The sequence below is a fragment of the Pollicipes pollicipes genome, unplaced genomic scaffold (genome assembly GCF_011947565.3).
Source record: "Pollicipes pollicipes isolate AB1234 unplaced genomic scaffold, Ppol_2.1 Scaffold_2975;HRSCAF=3490_pilon_pilon_pilon, whole genome shotgun sequence".
NCBI lineage: Eukaryota > Metazoa > Arthropoda > Thecostraca > Pollicipedomorpha > Pollicipedidae > Pollicipes > Pollicipes pollicipes.
In genome coordinates this window covers 102,433-117,011 of record NW_023596200.1, presented here as the reverse complement: position 1 = coordinate 117,011, position 14,579 = coordinate 102,433, and the positions used below count along the sequence as shown (strand labels likewise).

The 14,579-nt window shown below is 51.1% G+C and overlaps 3 protein-coding genes across 6 annotated transcripts; 1 reads left to right on the top strand and 2 right to left on the bottom strand.

Annotated features, from left to right (window-relative positions):
- Positions 1 to 158: 158 nt before the first annotated feature.
- Positions 159 to 2,562, bottom strand: LOC119114695 (mitochondrial transcription rescue factor 1). Of its 3 annotated transcripts, none has more exons than XR_005096052.1 (4): positions 2,181 to 2,537; positions 1,720 to 1,850; positions 1,440 to 1,512; positions 159 to 837 (listed from the first exon to the last, which is right to left on the bottom strand). XR_005096052.1 is itself a non-coding variant. In XM_037238713.1 (4 exons), exons 2-4 carry the CDS (start codon positions 1,728 to 1,730, stop codon positions 637 to 639), a joined length of 285 nt encoding a protein of 94 aa, XP_037094608.1. In that variant the 5' UTR covers positions 1,731 to 1,850; positions 2,544 to 2,562; the 3' UTR covers positions 159 to 636. The 3 variants fall into 3 exon arrangements, 2 of the variants coding, with proteins under 2 accessions (XP_037094608.1, XP_037094606.1); XM_037238713.1 differs by lacking the exon at positions 2,181 to 2,537 and adding an exon at positions 2,544 to 2,562; XM_037238711.1 differs by having other exon boundaries at positions 2,187 to 2,537.
- Positions 2,563 to 2,866: 304 nt separating this feature from the next.
- Positions 2,867 to 6,891, top strand: Ppox (protoporphyrinogen oxidase). Of its 2 annotated transcripts, none has more exons than XM_037238723.1 (3): positions 2,867 to 2,957; positions 4,279 to 4,584; positions 4,918 to 6,891. In XM_037238723.1, the coding sequence occupies exons 2-3, from the start codon at positions 4,343 to 4,345 to the stop codon at positions 6,089 to 6,091; spliced, it is 1,416 nt and encodes a 471-aa protein (XP_037094618.1). In that variant the 5' UTR covers positions 2,867 to 2,957; positions 4,279 to 4,342; the 3' UTR covers positions 6,092 to 6,891. The 2 variants fall into 2 exon arrangements, with proteins under 2 accessions (XP_037094618.1, XP_037094617.1); XM_037238722.1 differs by having other exon boundaries at positions 4,264 to 4,584.
- Positions 6,892 to 7,814: 923 nt separating this feature from the next.
- Positions 7,815 to 14,213, bottom strand: LOC119114704 (calcipressin-2). The gene is made up of 5 exons (XM_037238719.1): positions 14,016 to 14,213; positions 11,153 to 11,394; positions 10,651 to 10,824; positions 8,811 to 8,982; positions 7,815 to 8,542 (listed from the first exon to the last, which is right to left on the bottom strand). The coding sequence occupies exons 2-5, from the start codon at positions 11,354 to 11,356 to the stop codon at positions 8,406 to 8,408; spliced, it is 687 nt and encodes a 228-aa protein (XP_037094614.1). The 5' UTR covers positions 11,357 to 11,394; positions 14,016 to 14,213; the 3' UTR covers positions 7,815 to 8,405.
- Between the last annotated feature and the right edge of the window lie 366 nt (positions 14,214 to 14,579).

Below are 14,579 nucleotides of genomic sequence, written 5' to 3'. Positions count from 1 at the left end.
AAGCAACATTGTTCTGGAAATGGCTTAATGGGTGAAGTAACGTTCCAAACTGCACGGCGATGCAGCAGCGTATTCGCTGCAGCACAAGCGGACTTTCTGTCTTATGTCGACCTCCGCCTGCTGACCAATTTCGACCAGTGTCAACACAAATAGTGCACTTGTTCATTCATTCATTCAGTTCAATATTTCATTCAAATAGTTCATTTGTAGCCTCTAACGTGTGGAAACAGCCATTGACATTACTTACGTGTGCTAATGTAACATTGGACAGCTGTGTACTTAGAATGCGAGTTGCTCTTAAATGGATGACAAAGTCAAGTGGGAAATACTGAAGCACTGGACAATGGTCTTTCGGCCAGGTGCGCTGAGAGATCATAGTCGCTTTCAGAAATTATGTACACCGATGTATTATATACATTGTTACCCAGACTACAGCGCAGGCTGAAAGAGATGACAAAACAGAGCGTGCATACCATCTCTGCTGATGGAGTACAGCAGGGCCGCCGCCTTGCCGTACTCAATCAGCAGAGGTGGATGGGCTATCATGGACGCGCATGTGTCATACGCGGTCGCCACGTCAAGCTCTGTATCACCATTGGACAATGATCATTCGACTACAGCGCACGTGCAGATCATTTACTCCGACGCAATTGGTTTCCACGGCGACGAGTAGTTTTCGACGGTGAGCTGTTTAAAGCGCCGCACCTTCAGAGTCAGCTTGTCCGGGTCGGACCGCGAACGGTGGATGTCGAGGACCTGCACCCGCGAGACGTCCAGGAACGACGTGTTCAGCGCGTTCTCGCCGCGCACCACGTCCACTTCGTCATCCACCGTCAGCTGCCGAACAGTTGTCATCCCCATGATGTAGGCCAACAAAATCACATGACTGAACACACACACAATCATGGATGGGCATTTTTGACAAAAACATGTTGGATATAGTTAAACACTTTAACACAACTTGGTTGTTCATTCACAACATCCTGTCCAAATGACTGTTTCAGTCTGCCAGTACACACAGCCAGTGCATAATTGAACACTTGAAAGGTTGGTGAAAAACAAATCTCATGAAACAAATATCATCATGTCCATAATAGGACTGCCCCCACTTACTATGTAACATTTAACTGGCATTTTTTCAGCAATATAATTTCATAAGCTCATCTCAGCTTGTGAATAGGAAAGGCATATCCTGCTGTCAGAGGCATAGTTTCACAAAATGATTTAGGGAAGGGGCAGGGCTGAATGGTGAAAAATTACCCAACCTGCCCCAAAATATGCCAACAAACAGGTATCCACCCAGATTTTGTTCACGGTCTTCACTAAGTTGGAAGGGGAACCAAATCCCAAATTGGGGGGGGGGGGGGGGGGGGGGAGGCTGAAGGCCTCCTGAATACCAAATTACAGCCCTGCAAATTGGGTCTGGCCCAAGTGCTTACAGGATGGCTCTTCTTGATCAGCTTCTCTCCATTGAGGTAGATGCTGCTGCTATAAAATGCATTGTCCACTTTGCTGAAAGAAATCAACATGTACAGTTAAAACTGACTCAAGCATATGTGCATAAACAGAATGAGCTGAGCTATTGGTAATTAAGAATGACAGATAGTAATTGTCATATGCTGGATATATACATACACATGCATATCACTCAAGTTAACATGTAACAGTGCAAAGGTCTCCAACATTGCAATTTGACAGAACATTTAAGTTGCAACCTACTTTCTAGACATTCCCAGACCAAATTTAAGCACAGCATCTATTCTGGTAGAGTTGGCATGGCCTTTTAAGACCTGGAAGTCCTTGGATTTTTCCTCTTCCTCATCATCAGATTCTTCAGACTCACTACCAGCCTGAAGAGAAACCCAATAAGTCAACTAGATAGCCATCCATGTGATAGCCAATAGTAATAACTCCCAAGCATGGTAACTTACACTTTGGAACCATTACCAAGGACCATTGTATCAGACATGGCATGGGCAAGATCCACCCAACTGTTTCCTGTTTAATATCTGAGAAACAACTGTTCAAAGTACAGTATATTAAAAAGTACAAAGTATCCCTACCCATATCTACAAACAAAATAATGCATCACATCTTGGTGAATGTGGCTCCATGCATGGCTGTCATCCTAAATGGTTAAAATTCCATGGTAATCCATGGAAATCTGCAAAGGTACATACACTTACACTTGCCCTGCGGGACCTCTTTGATTTGAACCGACGTTGCACATACAGGCTCTGGCATGGGAATATTTCTGTATGCCTTGAGCTCTCACTTGACACTGAATATGTGCACATCAATGGAGTACTGGGCAAATGCATAAGGCATCTGATATGGCGGAGGTCTCCGACCATTCTGGAATAGGTCTCCCTCGCGTATCTTGCCAATATTGGCAACCGTAGTATTTGCCCTGGTAACACATGCGACATTAGTAATCTTTTGTGTTTTAAATGCCAGATAGCCTCTGAATTCTTTTGTGCTAGTTCGAGAGCCTATTCCGGTCAGGTATCGCGAAAACAACACAAGCGGCTCCACAAACGGACATTGCTGAATGCAAGAAGGAAGATACGTGTTGTCTGGAAAAGTCAAACAAAATCAACCATTAGCCTGTTCAAGATTCTGGTCGCACACTGTTGCTTTGCACCCCAAACCAATACAAACTAAGAAAGTATCGCAGGCGCAGATTATTTGGCTACTGATTCGTTAAAAAAACGCGCATCCTGCTCACATTGCTACGTGGAACATTACTGATTATTCTAATGTTAAATGACGCTTATAGTACGTTTGTGGTTCATGTGTGGTACGCGCTAGGCGGGCACGCGTTTCAAGTCGTGGGTAATTTGAGGTGTTTTAAACTGTGCATGTTCTTGGTTGTCATTACGTAATGCCGCCGCAACACATGATTACGTGTGCGATTGATTGCTTGCCACAAACGGAGTGCGGCGACAGCTGATGCGGTGAGCCGATGAATGTACTTGGCTGTAACTGTGAAAGCGTGGGGGTGGCATTGCAGATGTCACTTCTGCGAGCTGTGGAGAGTACTTTCCACTCTCCTGTTGAACTGTTTTTACTGAACTTTGGGAATGTGCGAGGTATCCACCTCACAGTGTGTAATCTGTGCCTCAGCTCTGTATCTATCAACAGCGTACTTGATGACTTAGGTGCACCATGTACAGGGTATGTAGGTTGAGGTTGGCATTACCAATATTATAATAAACCTACCTTTCAAGTCCCAACAGTATAAAATTCCCAGCTTACAAAAATGTGACACCATCAAGAATAACAAAGTGCAGAAAGTGGAATTGTGGTTTTTAGACTAATCTAATGTGCACCCCCTGGGCATGTCATGGCCTTCTAAAGGGTGGATGCTTATATAGCTAGTTTTTTTTGTACACTTGCTTGCACCCATACACCCTAAATCTTGTCTCATTCTGCATTTTGCTGAAAGGGCAAGGGTCTGCAAGTGTAACATAGCTCATGCCATTGGGAGATTGGGTTGGCAGGTGTGTGTTAGGTTTGCTCTTCCCATGGAGTTTCAGCTGTATAATGTCAAAATCAAGGTCATGGGAGGCACATCATCCTGTGCCCCTGCTGGCACAGCACCTGTCAGTGTGTGCCATGCTGTAGAAAAAATTGCAGCTATCATAAGTTATATAATGGGCTTCTCTGTGGTGAAGTATGTTTCCATGGCTGGCTTTACTAAAAAAAAACAACATTGATTTGCATTGTTTGAATCTAGTAAGTGCAAAAACACATTGAGCATGATGGGAATTTCATTTAAAATAGCACAAGCTAGGATAATAGCATGTTGCATGCTGCACAGTGGGCAAGTAATGTAGGATCTTTATGAGCTGGTTACTAAAGTATGAATGCCTTTATTAACAAATGGCTTGCCTACATTGCATTTGTTTATCTCACTGTTTGCTTGAAATGACCCCAACAATTATCACTATTGGTACTTTCCACACAACAATTGTAACCTTTACAATTATTCAGTTTCTTGCATGCTGACACTTAACGCTAAAGGTGAGTATGTGAGTTCTTATAACTGTATAAATGCCCCTTCACATTTCATGTTATGGGTAGCCACATTTGTAGTGTGAGCAGCTGTTCTCCATAATTTGTTTTCTCCATGTTCATGCTATCACATTTTTGCAAGATGGTTATTGCTCAGTGTTTCTTTTCCATGTAATGTACTGGTATGCAGGTTTATGCACAGTATCTCTTCTGCCCATGGCTGGCACTGTTCTGCTTTCTCACAAGGGAGTTGGCACCCAGCCAACATCTGGTGGGGGTGGTCAGATGAACTGTTGAGGCGGAGTGAGGCGCAAGCAGTCCGAGCATGGCTGTGCTGGTGCTGGGCGGCGGCGTGACCGGTCTGGCAGCCGCCCACTACCTGCGCCAGCTGCGGCCCACACTGCCCATCACCGTGCTGGAGGCGGCGCCGGCCGTCGGCGGCTGGGTCCGCACCACGCGCCACAAGGACGGCGGTCTCTGGGAGCACGGGCCGCGCACGGTGCGGCCGGCTGGCCAGCAGGGCGTCAACACCCTGCAGCTGGTGGAGCAGCTGCAGCTGACTGAGAGGTACTGGTCCACTGTGACTGGGTGATAGGTCACAGGTCAATTCCAGGCCGTTGATGGCTTACAAGTGCTACCAGACACAAAATAACTCGTAAACATGGATAAATCACCGATTTTAGCGGACAACAGATAACTATTGGCTCACAGCTTTTTGCTTCCTGCAATGTGGTAGAAATAACTGCATCCAGTATAAGCGAGCAACATATTATCACACAAATACTTCCAGCATTGTGTGTCTATTGAATTTAAGCACATGTGTATCGAGAAGACCAAATAAGAGTAAATTTGTAAACCCCAAAAATAATGCCCAGCCCCCCCCCCCCCCACCCCCCCCAGGCTGAAGATAATCCCTCAAGGACACCCAGCGACCCTTAACCGGATGATCATGACCGGCGGCGAGCTGCACAAACTGCCGACCAGCCTGTGGAGCACGCTGCGCTGGCTGAAGCCGTTCCGGCGGCCGCTGGCGCTAGCGGCGTTGCGCGACTTAGCAGCGCCAGCACGTCGCGGCCTGGCCGACGACAGCCTGTACGCGTTCGTGGCGCGCCGGTTCGGCAGCGACGTGGCGCAGTTCGCCGTTGACCCGCTGGTGCGCGGCGTTTGCGCCGGCGACGCGCGCCAAATCAGCGTGCGTTTCCTGATGGACACGCTGTTCGAACACGAGCAGCGCTACGGCAGCGTGCTCTGGGGCATGTGGAAGGAGCGCGGCCGTGCCGCCGCGCCCGACCCCGGCGGCAGCGAGCTGGCGCGCCGCGCGCAAGCCGAGCGCTGGAGCGTCTGGAGCCTGGAGGGCGGCCTGCAGACGCTGCCGGAGGCCATGGCGGCGCGGCTGGCCGCCGATGGCGTCGCCGTGCTGCCGGACGCGCCGGCCACGCGGCTGGAGCTGTCACCGGACGGCGCCACGGTCCACTCGCCGGCCGGCAGCCACCACGCCGCCCAGGTCATCTCGGCGCTGCCGGCGCACGCGCTGGCACCGCTCGTGCCGGACGCGTCGCTGGCGGCGCTGCTGGCGCAGATCGAGTCAGTGACGGTGGCCGTGATCACGCTCGAGTACGAGGGCCAGCTGCTGCGCGAGCCCGGCTTTGGCTACCTGATCCCGTCGTGCGAGCCGGCCGACGGCGTGCTGGGCGTCATTTTCGACACGTGTAGCTTCCCGCAGGGCGACAAGACCGTGCTGACGGTTATGTCGGGCGGAGCCGAGATGGAGCGGTACTACGGCGTCCGGCCGAGCCGGCAGCGGCTGCTGGACGCCGCGCTACACGAGGTGCGACGCTCGCTCGGCGTCACGGCCCGGCCCAGCCGGCTCTGCGTGCAGCTGCAGGAGCGCTGCATCCCGCAGTACCGCGTCGGACACCGCGCCCTGGTGCAGGAGGTGCGCGCAGCTGTCGGCCGCCTCGGCTGGCCGCTGCTGCTGGCCGGCGCCGCGTTCGACGGCGTCAGCGTCAACGACTGTATTCTGAGCGGCCGCCGCGCGGCTGAGGCCGTCAGCAGCGCGATGGACGAGCAGTGATGAGACGAACCCTGAGGAGACGGTGTCAGCTGACGCCGAGCGGGACAGTTGTGCCATCGCACCGGTCTGGTATGCGGCGGTGACGTTATTCCATTCCGCGCAAATCAGCGTGGCGACTCCTGTCTTGCGCCGTCCGGCGGCGAGTGCTTCAAACCAGGGGACGCAGCGGCGCCATCAGCACCGGACGAGTCGGTGTCGGGCCTGTGGGGGCTGGGTCTGCCGGTGCGAATGTCCGCGTGGGCCCGCGAGATGTGACACCGGACTGGATGGAGGGCATTTGTGAGATCAGGTAGGCAGCTGGGGTTTTTGCATGCCGTGGATACTACAGGTTGTGGACTGCGCTGGACGGGCAGTGCTCACTGGCACAGTGGTGATGTTCTTCTTGCTACAAATGGTGAAATGTGATGCAATTGTACAATTGTGATTGAAAAACAGCTGGGACGAACAAAGTATAGCAATGCTATACTGCAATGTAGTGTTTGATTATTTAAGTATTTTTTAAGCTGAACTGTTGGGTTTTGAACGCAACTGTACAAACGAACATAACATCGAAGGTTAACACATGTTTCGGCAGGAGGGGAATATTGATGCATGGTGTGGAGACTACAGTCACCGTAGACATTGCGTTCGCAGCAGTCTCCGCGCAATGCGACCGCTTTTTAGCACTGTCGCGGTGGTCGTGCGATACGTGACCTTCTGTTGGAAGGCGGCCTTTCAGGTTCCGTGCCTTATGGATAGGATGGCGGCAATATCACATGGTTGGACGTGTGGCACGTGTAAACAATATAATATGGCTGGACGTGCGAGACCATGCGAACAATATCACGTAGCTGGACGTGCAAGATATGTGAATGATATCACCTGGTTGGGTGTGCGACACGTGAACAAGATCACATGACTGGACGTGTGAAACATGCGAACAATATCACATGGCTGGACGTGCGAAACATGTGAAAAATATCACGTGTTCGCACAACGGGGTGGTCAGTTTCAGGGTAGCTGTAGTCTGCTGTGAACTCGAGAAGCCAATGCGACTTTTCATGCAAGTCAAAGCGGCTTCTCACTGTTTTTTTTTCTGGCATAGCCAGCGGGAGTGCATCAGAATCCATCAATTGGCTTATTAGATACTCCGGGATTGTGGTCGTTGCATCAGATAGTGCGATGTCGTAGGCGTTGCAACAGATGGTCTGGTATCGTAGTTGCATGAAAGTCCGGTGCCGTAGTAGCTCGTTAAGTCATTGCATAAGATACTCCGGGATCGTAGTCGTTGCATCAGGTAGCGCGGTGCCGTAGGCGTTGCAACAGATGGTCTGGTATCGTAGTTGCATGAGATAGTCCGGTACCGTAGTAGCTCGTTAAGTCGTTGCATAAGATAGTCCGGGATCGTAGTCGTTACACCAGATAGCCCGGGGTCCCAACTGTTGCATCAGGTAGGGTGGGATCGCAGTCATCGCGGTGCCGAGCGTAATTTAGCGTTTTTAGACGCCAAGTTCTACTGGTTCGGGGATGGATCTCAGGCATTAGACCTCTGCGTTGTTGCGTTGTCCTCATGCCTGCGAATTCCGTTCACACGCTGAAAACGTGCCAGATGTAAGCCATCCGTAGCTAGGCAAACCTTTGGCGGGCCTGTGCACGCATCTAGTCCGCACTGTAAGGACCACGTAGTGAAGCCTGTTTGTTGCCTGATGACCTGCGCGTCTCATCGTTGCCAAACGCCATGACATCACCATGAGAACACCTTTAATCGTAAGAACCACGTGTTTCGACAGATGATAATGCGTGACAGCATAGGGAGGACAGGATGCATAAACTGCTCCGACACCGGCCCGTCGCTTACAACAGACATAGGATAACTTGCAAGCCGTGTTGAAGACGCGATACATCTGGAAGTGGAGACCTCGGACGTCTATGCAGCATTACCGTCAGCGTGATCTGCTTCTTGAACTATTCCACCGACAACATAAGCTCTACTGCAACTAAAATCACAGGCCCAGTTACATGCACAGCGAGCAACAACGAGCGCCGAAACAATACAATGCCGCGCCATCTCTCGGCGAAGCGGGCAGCACCATGCGGCTTCTCCAATGCTAGTAGTCACGCGCCATTTGGTTTTGATCACGCGGCGATTAGCCATCCGACACAGTCCTATCCACAACAAACGAAACCTCAACGCTCGAACACATCAACAAAGTTACAGGCGGGGGTCCAGTGATAAGCTTCGTGTCCCGAGTCGGCGCGACCAGCCGGCTCGGGCCCGCGCCGCTCTGGGCGCCCCGGCCGTGACCTCCGCGGCGGCGGCGGCCGGCGGCGCAGTCTACCGCGACGGGCAGCGGGTCTGGGTGATGCGCATGCGCGGCTGTCCCGCGTCGCGGTCCGTCTCGCTCTCCTCGGCCACGTGCACCACGATGCTCGGCTGCTGGTCGCGCCCGTCATGTAGCTCGTGGCTCTCGCCTGCCGGCAGGGGCGCGCCGTCACGCCGCCGGGCCGAACCCCGCGCACTGCGCCGGGGCGAGCGGCCGCTGCAGGCATCACTCGGGGTCATCAGGACAGCGGCTTTACACCGGACGTCCTATCAAACGGCGGGATGAAACACGCGACTGAACGCCTCCAAGCATGTAGCGACTCGTTTCCGTTCTGACAGTGCCTCCACGTTCTGAGGAATGGTAATCAGCATGTGTGCCCGTTTGCCCGGGCCGACGGCGGACCGGCGTCCCCTCACCGGGCGCCATCTCGGTGACGGCTCGCAGCAGGTCGAAGTTGACGGTGGGCTCGGCCTCGCGCACCGGCTCCCAGCCGACCGGCGGCGAGGCGGGCGGCGAAATCAGGAACTGCTTGTCCGGCATGGGCGGGTGCAGCGTGCCGTCATCCAGCTCGTCGCGCGACGACTGAGGCTGGAGCAGACCCCGGCGTCGGTCGGGTCAGCGCGGAAAGCCCGCACCGGGCGTCATCATATCGTGCTACGGCGGTAACGGGGACGGTGGAGTTTCTCGGGAGCCCTATCGACATTGTGTTGCCGTGAGAACCGCGGCTGGACCCCGACTGCCGGGGATATTCGGGCTGGCATGGAAGCGGAGCATCATACTACGGTGTGTTTGAAGGAAGTGACGCTGTAACAGCGGCCACAGAGCCATTCAGGATGTTTGAGTACCCAACAACTCTGAATTGTCCGCCGGGCTGGGGCCGGGACGCAGCCGTCGGCGATGGTCAGACCAACATGGGATCGCCGGTGTCGTGGTGCCGTTATCACGCTGCGTCCAGGACACGGCCGGCCGGGTCACACGGCGGTCCCACGTGCGACAGCCGCTGTCTGACCGACCGCAGCACAGTTCTTACGGTTACTCGGGTACGAAAACGTCAACGTCCAATGAATCGAAAGTTACTAGCCGAACATCAGGGAAGGCGTAGCATTCGGACATCAGTCGAAATTCCCTTTCAACGCGTACTGAGCGGCAAAGTAGTACACTATGCCGCACGTATGCTTTAGGTGATAACTGTAAGACGCGTTACCCAGCTGAACTCTCTTCTTCAGTCCGTACCGATCAGGTTTTCGACTGGAACGACGCGTTTTCCCGGGCCTTCTTTACACTTGATTATAATCCCTCATCGGACATTTGGCAGCGCATGCGTTCACTAGTTGTGGCCGAGGGCTCCAACAGACACAGCTGTACGGTACCATGCTGAGTGCAGTCCGATACATAACATGCACGTGGTGCGAGCCAGATGTGCTGTCTACCGGTCGTGTCACACAGCCAGCTGGCGTCGTATGGTCACTTGAGGCCAAGCCGTACGGAGAACACCAGGCTCCCGCTAAGGCGCATGTGGCAGCAGCGAAAAACGCAGCGTTGCAGCCGGTGACGCGGCAACATTTCTGTAACTGCGCCAGCCACGCAGCATATGAACACACCGACAAAGAAACTAAATAAAGAGGACTTCGCCATTTTATGCATTTCAAGTTAACGGTGCCTGCCCTGCGGCAGATCGTCGCGGAATGATTGGAGGAGCGGAGCGTCTGGCCCTCGGCGTCTCCCTCCGGACCACGCTGCGGCGTCGCTTCTCCGTTGCAAGCCTCGCTCGGGCGCCCACCACTCCGGTCGAGCTTCGGTCCACGCTCGAGCGGCGGCCGGAGCCAACAAACACGTCCAGCCCGCTCCGGAGCCAACAAACACGCCCAGCCCGCTCCGGCGGCGAAACTAGCACGAAATCGTGAACATGGAATAGAGCCGTGGCAGGAAAACCTCAGGACGTGTCAGTTTATAGTCTTTCGTGGTCTCTGCACGACGACGTAGTTACATAACCACCTTATCACTTCACCCTTTTGCCGACCTCTTGTTCTCGGACGTCGCTGGTCTCCGTCGAATGGTGACTACGACGAGTATTTGGTGACCACTTTTTTGAAGTATTCCTAATCACCGCTGCTATGCACAAGTGATGATGATTGGGACCGACGGGGGCACCGGCGGTCGAGGGCACGTTACGCCCAGCATGCACACGTGAGAGCAGCCCCCACTTGTTTTCCGAAATGGCTGCGGGTCAAGGCGAGGAGAGAGTGGCGCCCTCACCTGGATGAAGTAGCACTTGATTGTGGCGCCGCAGATGCTTGTCTCGTGCAGGTGGATACGCGCGCTGGCTGCTGCCTTCGGGGTGCTATAGTTGACTCGCGCCCGACGAAAGCTGGGGAAGTACTGGAACCAGGCCTCGTCGTCGAAGGCCATGAATGTGTCTTCGAAACTGGCCTGCCAAAACCATCCCCGTCCTCAGTTTCGTGGCGAACATGGCTGGCAGAAGTTGAACACCAGTGACCTTTTTATCCAGGAACCGCGACGGGGAATGTCAAGTGACACTGGTCACGTCGTGTAACTGCCAGCCATAAGAAACCTTACGCACGTATTTACAAAGCGTTTGAAAACAATATCAGGATTCAACTCCGTATGTCCTTGTCTAATGTGTCACATGACTGCAGTTTTCGAGAAAAACGCAGCCCCCACCGTTTTAAGTGAAGCACACCCCACGCGCGGGGTGCAAGCACACGCCGCGCGAGCCAGTCCTGCAACAGGTGCCCACCTTAATCGCCTCGTCCTCGAACGCGTCGAGCGGCAGGTTGCACACGTGGATGGAGGTGGGCAGGTCGGCGTCGTCCAGCAGCTGGGCGGCGGTGCCGGCCGCCAGGGCGCGCGCCAGCGTGTCGTCGGCCGGCTCGTCGGACGAGCGGCTGGCCGAGCTGTCCTGAGACTCAAGCGAACCGCGGCCCGCTCCCTGACCGGACATGGCCGCCGGCCCCCTAGCTCATCGCCGACTGGGACAACCTGCCCACACACCGGGCACACAGCTACACACACACTATGTGGAACAGGTATGAGGAACATTGCATCACAGAGCACAGAAGGAAAGGAGATGTAGCACCGAAGGTGATGATAAGCCCAAGGAGATGTTGTCATCTGATCTGCGTCATTGCGAATCTACGACGTACTCGGCCACTGAGGTCCTGTGGTGTCGCCTACCTCTCATGTGCATCTCGAAATTTATCATCAATCGTGGATGGTGTCATAAGTCATACGTCACAGTCATAAATCATCACACCCTGAATGACATTTGGAGGCAAAACAAACCACCATGCCACCTAATACCTTCAGATGCATTTCAAAAAGGTACTTCAGTGCTATTGGTTGTTGGCAAAATTGATGTGAGACCCTAATATCTGTCTTGTAGAGCACCATGCTGAGGACAATGAATTGCAATACCCTGTGATGAAAAACACCCCTAATCTCATCATAGGCTCTCTGCATATATAGGAATTGCTTGTTAACTTGTAATTTGGTAAATGGACCTCAATGATATGCCTATGTGTAGTGAGTGTACATTACCAGACATCTTGAATTGCATTAACAAGCACCATTTTCCAAAAGTCTTAAGACATTTCAGAAAGGGTAATGGCACTTTGCCTTTATAAAGGCAATGTGTGTATTCACAGGTGGAGGTAAGCATACACATGCTGTCATAGCATACCAATTATGTTGATGGCATATGCATTAGTTGACCAGACTGGCATAAGCAGACTAAAGAATACAAACATCACAACACAAATGGTCATCACTGTGTTACACACTACCAATCCTGAGCTATCATGTGCTTCTTGGCTTAATATAACCAAATATTAGTATCATTACAATCATGCTCCCAGTAAGAATAAGGGGAATTGTCACACAGCACCAGGCAAATCTGATGTGCCACCCAGATATGTGTTCACTTAAAGGTATTGAAAATATGCAGAAACCAGCATAACACTTCATTGTAATGCAGAAATACACAGTTAGCAGTTGATCTCATTCCAGCAGCTCAATTCCAGTCTGTGAAAACTTCGCCAGGCACCAGATTTGTGACCAACATCGGTGTGCTGAACCTGTATCACGTATGTGCAAAACTCCTGTCAGGCCCCAGGCCTCTTTATTTTTCAAGTATCCTTCAAAGAGATGAGTTGGGATTACTTTTGGTTTAAATACCTGTGAAGCATCACAAATCCTTCAAAAATTGGTTCTCTATATCAGAAATTAGTGGCAACCATGTGCCAAACTCAGCACACCTGGATTTACAGTCTGCATGCTCTCAAGCAGCTGCTGTGATGTTGATGTGCTAGACATGTTCAACATGATATATGCTTTAAGCGCTCCGAGCTCACTTAGAGTGTCTGCTTTGGATTCAACCACCTCAAGTGGGTTATATCTGAATCACTTAAGAGCTGGCATTTGGCCCAAACTAGGATGGGATGTAACAGGTGGATGCAGCCTTATTTAAGGTCAGCTGAGGTCAGGGAATAGGATAAACCATGCCAAGTATAAGAGCATGTTAAAATTTCACTGCAGAGCTCTGCTGTTGACCTAGAATCAAATGATCAAATGGTCAGGGCTCACACAAGATGTTGTTTAGCATGGGCTCTAATCCTAGAAACCATCAAAAGGTTTTAGACACATCTAGGAAAATAAAAAAACTAGGATAACTTTTAGGAAGATGCATACATCATATGACCAAATATGCATATGTTATATGTGTTACATGATCACAGTCCCTAGACAGGACAGGCAAACAACTGAGATGTGCAATAGGTTATGTGATGCTTTTGCAGGTGATCTTTGGAAGTCTTTCCAGCTGCTTTGGTAGCAACTTTAGTTGCTTTAGACCCCACTGTTTTTTACTGGTAGGTATGGCTTGCTGCCATGGCAGCAGCCACCATTAAGGTCAGTTTATGTCAGAGGCTAGAACCAACTGTGCTGACCATTGGAACATATCAAACTTTTGCCACCAAACTCTTCTGTTGAATCAAAATTACATGACTAGATATTAGTGATGGGAGCTTACACCACATGCATTGCTTAGCATGAGGTCTGATCCAATAAATGCAGAATTCAAATTTCAGATGTTTTAGGTATTCTTTTATTATTTCCACTGTCTCCCCTGATTATCCTAATGTGCCTGTGACAAGCCACACACTTGGCTGGGTACCAAAGGCATACAAACATGAGGCCAATGGGTGCCATACTCTCTCCTCCCCCATCTCTTTGACTATTGCACTTTCAACCAACCACAACACATGGGAAGCATGGCTGTCAAAAAGGTTTTGGTACACCACTATAAAAAGTGTTCTTCCACCCATGGTAGATTTTGAAGCACATTATCCTGTGTTGCTGAAGTAAATTTAAATTCCTGATTGCTGATTGTGTTCATAAACCTACCACAGTCAAAGCATGCACATGTTCTTTTGACTTTCTCAGCCCTTAATATCACACAAGAATGCATTTATCTGCACTTCAAGAGCACAAGATGCTACCACAAAACCCACTGATGATCATGCATGATGCATCACATAGGTAGTACAATATTTCGCCTACTAAGCATGAAACTCATCTACAAAGCAGCTCCGTTCCCAAAGTACCTGTTAATGCGACCAACACTGAGCCGTTTGCTAGCACAAAAAGGCCGCTGCCTCCGTCTTGAAATCTGACACCCTACTTCAGCTCCGTCGGCCGAAGGAAATAAAACCCTCAAACAGCCACTCTTTCAAGTAGTTCTAACTATGTCTTTTCTCGCTCATTCCATATAAGCCCGTACCCACCTCACCACCCTCACCTAATATTCCACTAACTGCAACAATCTTTTGTGACGCATCTCGGCAAGCGCCAAATGTCGTCACAGATGCGTAGGGAGAAGTGTAACCTCAAGAGTATAACCAAATGCAGTAATTGTATGATAAAATGTCCATGGCCATGTATTACTTGGTACCACATAAAAAATATATTTATGCGAAAAAGGGGTATTTCTTGCACATTTCTGAGAAAACTTGTAACAAAATCACCGTCTTTATACTATTCAAGGCTTAGTACAGTTTTGCGCCACTTTCAAGGTTTTTTCGCACAGTTTGTACTATTTTGCTTTGCAGGATTGGTGCCAGATCTGGAAGAACGCTAATAGTGCATTTTCCTGCATTATTTTGTGCTCA